Source organism: Notolepis coatsorum, assembly GCF_963971535.1.
Source record: "Notolepis coatsorum genome assembly, chromosome: 14".
NCBI classification, from domain to species: domain Eukaryota; kingdom Metazoa; phylum Chordata; class Actinopteri; order Aulopiformes; family Paralepididae; genus Notolepis; species Notolepis coatsorum.
In genome coordinates this window covers 39,283,534-39,286,443 of record NC_140178.1, presented here as the reverse complement: position 1 = coordinate 39,286,443, position 2,910 = coordinate 39,283,534, and the positions used below count along the sequence as shown (strand labels likewise).

The 2,910-nt window shown below is 50.8% G+C and overlaps 1 protein-coding gene across 1 annotated transcript in view; it reads left to right on the top strand.

Annotated features, from left to right (window-relative positions):
- Window positions 1–345: 345 nt before the first annotated feature.
- Window positions 346–2,910, top strand: part of LOC311240508 (fibroblast growth factor receptor 2-like) — a gene marked incomplete at both ends in the record, with an annotated part of 35,232 nt that continues 32,667 nt past the window's right edge. Inside the window, 1 exon segment of the mRNA XM_084329085.1 lies at window positions 346–419. Within this exon segment, the coding sequence (XP_084185211.1) occupies window positions 346–419 (74 nt within the window).

Here is a 2,910-nt window from a genome sequence, read left to right as displayed (position 1 = left end):
GTTTCAACTTTCGGCCGCACAAAAAAGCTGAAAAAAAACCCTGACTGCAGCGCATTTCCTATAGGCGGCGCATGCGGCCGCATACACTCTCTCCCCATTGGGATACATTGAAAAAAGACGCGTGCGGTCATAAATATGAGGCAGGTGGATCCGCGCCCTAGGGTGGTGGTGCCACTGGTGCGCTAAGCTAACGTTAGCCGAGGTGAGGCTTAGTTAGCGGCGCACAACTAGCAAACATACTGACCCAGGTAAAGCACTGTGGGGACGAAGCCCCATCGGATGACAAACTGTCCACACTGGAACACCTGCTGCAGCCGCTGCTTGGTCTCTTTGCTGAGTTTCGCCATGTTATGTCTGCGTCTGTTCAAAGGCAGCGTTATTATCACAGAGAAGGGAAGTGACGTGAGACGGGAAGTCACGTGAGCGCACGCGTTGCTCGTAAAGACCAATTCTCGAAGACACTCTGACGTCACGAGACCGCCGCCATCTTGGTATTGGAGGGAAACAAACGGATTTCTACTGATCAAATGTATGCGTTGAGCTCCGGGTTTATTACATATTTGATCACATTCTTGTTAATTTCATAACCTTTTCATATAATTTGTTTTGAAAATATTGAGGTCAACATGGCATTTCACTATTTCGAAAGCCTTTCTGGTGATTCTAGGTGCATGTTTCCCCCCCCCCACCTGTCCTCTAGATGGCGCTAGGGATGGGAACCGGTTCCTAATTGGCCGATGCCTGGAACCGTGTGGCTCCCGTGACTTTCAATTCCCTTATCGAAGAGGGACAAAGAGGAGTTTTCCTGGAGTTATCCGCAGAGGGATCCACCGATCCACCTAGCGCTAAGTACACCCTAGTCCTATCTTTCACTCCACTCTGCTATTCCTCTACTTCCTCCCTGCCACTCTTGACACCACAATGTGTCTCATATCCACAATCTGCTCTTCCAGAACAGATTCAACCCACCCACGGCAGTTTGCTAGCAACCCGGCTAATCTCTCCTACCCTCCTACAGCCACTAATACACCTGTCACAGTACGGGGAGGCTTATGGAATTGTCAATCAGCAGTCAAGAAAGCTGACTTCATTACTGCCTACGCCCATAGTCAAAATCTGCAGCTCCTGGCTCTAACTGAGACCTGGATAACCCCCAATAACTCATCAACACCTGCAGCATTATCTACAAACTATAACTTCACTCACACACCTCGACCTTCCAGACGGGGTGGAGGCACTGGCCTCATGACATCTCCTTCATGGACTACAAACTTAACACCCCTCCCAGCACTGTCACTCTCCTCTTTTGAATATCATGCAGTATCTGTCTCTAATCCTTTCAATCTCACCATTGTTACACTCTACCGCCCTCCAGGTCCGCTCGATCACTTCACAGATGAGCTGGACATGCTTCTAAGCTCCTTACCGGAAGATGGTACCCCTCTCCTTCTATTGGGCGACTTCAACCTGCCTGACTCATCTCAGTCAGTCATAGTAGTCTCCCTCCTACAATCATTTGACCTGACTCCCACTGCCATGCCTCCCACCCACAAAGCAGGCAACTCCTTGGATCTCATATTTTCCCGTAACTCCAGCATCATTAACACCACGGTAACTCCCCTACATGTATCTGACCATTCCTTCATATCCTTCTCACTAACTCTCATGCTTAACCGAAAGGTCTTCACCCCAACTCAAACCGTCTCACTCAGACGCAACCTGGCCTCCCTATCCCCCTCCACCCTCTCCTCTGACATACTGTCCGCTCTACCTTTGAGTGACACCTTCTCTGCTCTCTCCACAGAGATGGCAACCTCCACCCTCCTCTCAGCCCTTGCAACCTCCTTCCTGTCCCCTCGTTGAGAAACCTGCCCGCCGTTCCCCACCCAGTCCATGGCTGACAGATCCAGTGAGAGAACAAAGACAGGTCCTGAGAGCAGCCGAAAGGAAGTATAGAAAGTCACGCCTCACTGCTGACATTGACACATATCACAACCTCTTGTTAACATTCTCCAAAACCATTACTAATGCCAAAGCTTCTTTCTTTCACCATAGGATCGAGGCCTCTGCCAAGAATCTTCGCAAACTGCATGCTACCATGTCCTCCCTCCATCATCTTTCTCTGCCGAAGACTTTGCGATCTTCTTTGAGGAAAAAGTGGAGAACATCCGCAGCTCCTTCTCCCAACCCCCACCCATTCCAAATGCTGAATCGAGAACCTCATCCTTCACTCTGTCATCTTTCTCTCCCATTACAGAAGCCGAGACCCTGACACTGGTAACGTCGAACCGTCCGACTACATGCCAGCTGGACCGGCTACCTTCCCCACTCCTCCAGACCATAGCACCAGACATCCTCCCATTCCTAACTGCAACCATCAACTCCTCACTCAACTCGGGGGTGGTCCCCACCTCCCTAAAACAAGCCAGAGTCACGCCCCTCATAAAAAAACCATCCCTGAACCCTACCGTCATAGGCAACTACCGTCCTGTCTCTCTTCTCTCCTTCCTTTCTAAAACACTTGAACGTGCTGTATCCAACCAACTTACTGCTTATCTCTTACAGAATGACCTCCTAGACCCTAATCAGTCAGGCTTCAGAACTGGTCACTCCACAGAGACAGCCCTCATTGCGGTCACAGAGGCACTTCACTTAGCAAAAGTGAAAGGCCTCTCCTCTGTCCTGATTCTCCTAGATCTATCTGCAGCCTTCGACACAGTCAACCACCAGATCCTCCTCGCGGCCCTCGCAGGAATGGGAGTGGCTGGCTCTGCACTGACATGGTTGTCATCATACCTCAATGACCGCTCCTACCAAGTGTCATGGAGAGGGACCCTGTCGGCCACCCGCCCCATGCGGACGGGTGTCCCCCAGGGCTCGGTTTTAGGACCCCTTCTCTTCTCCCTCTAC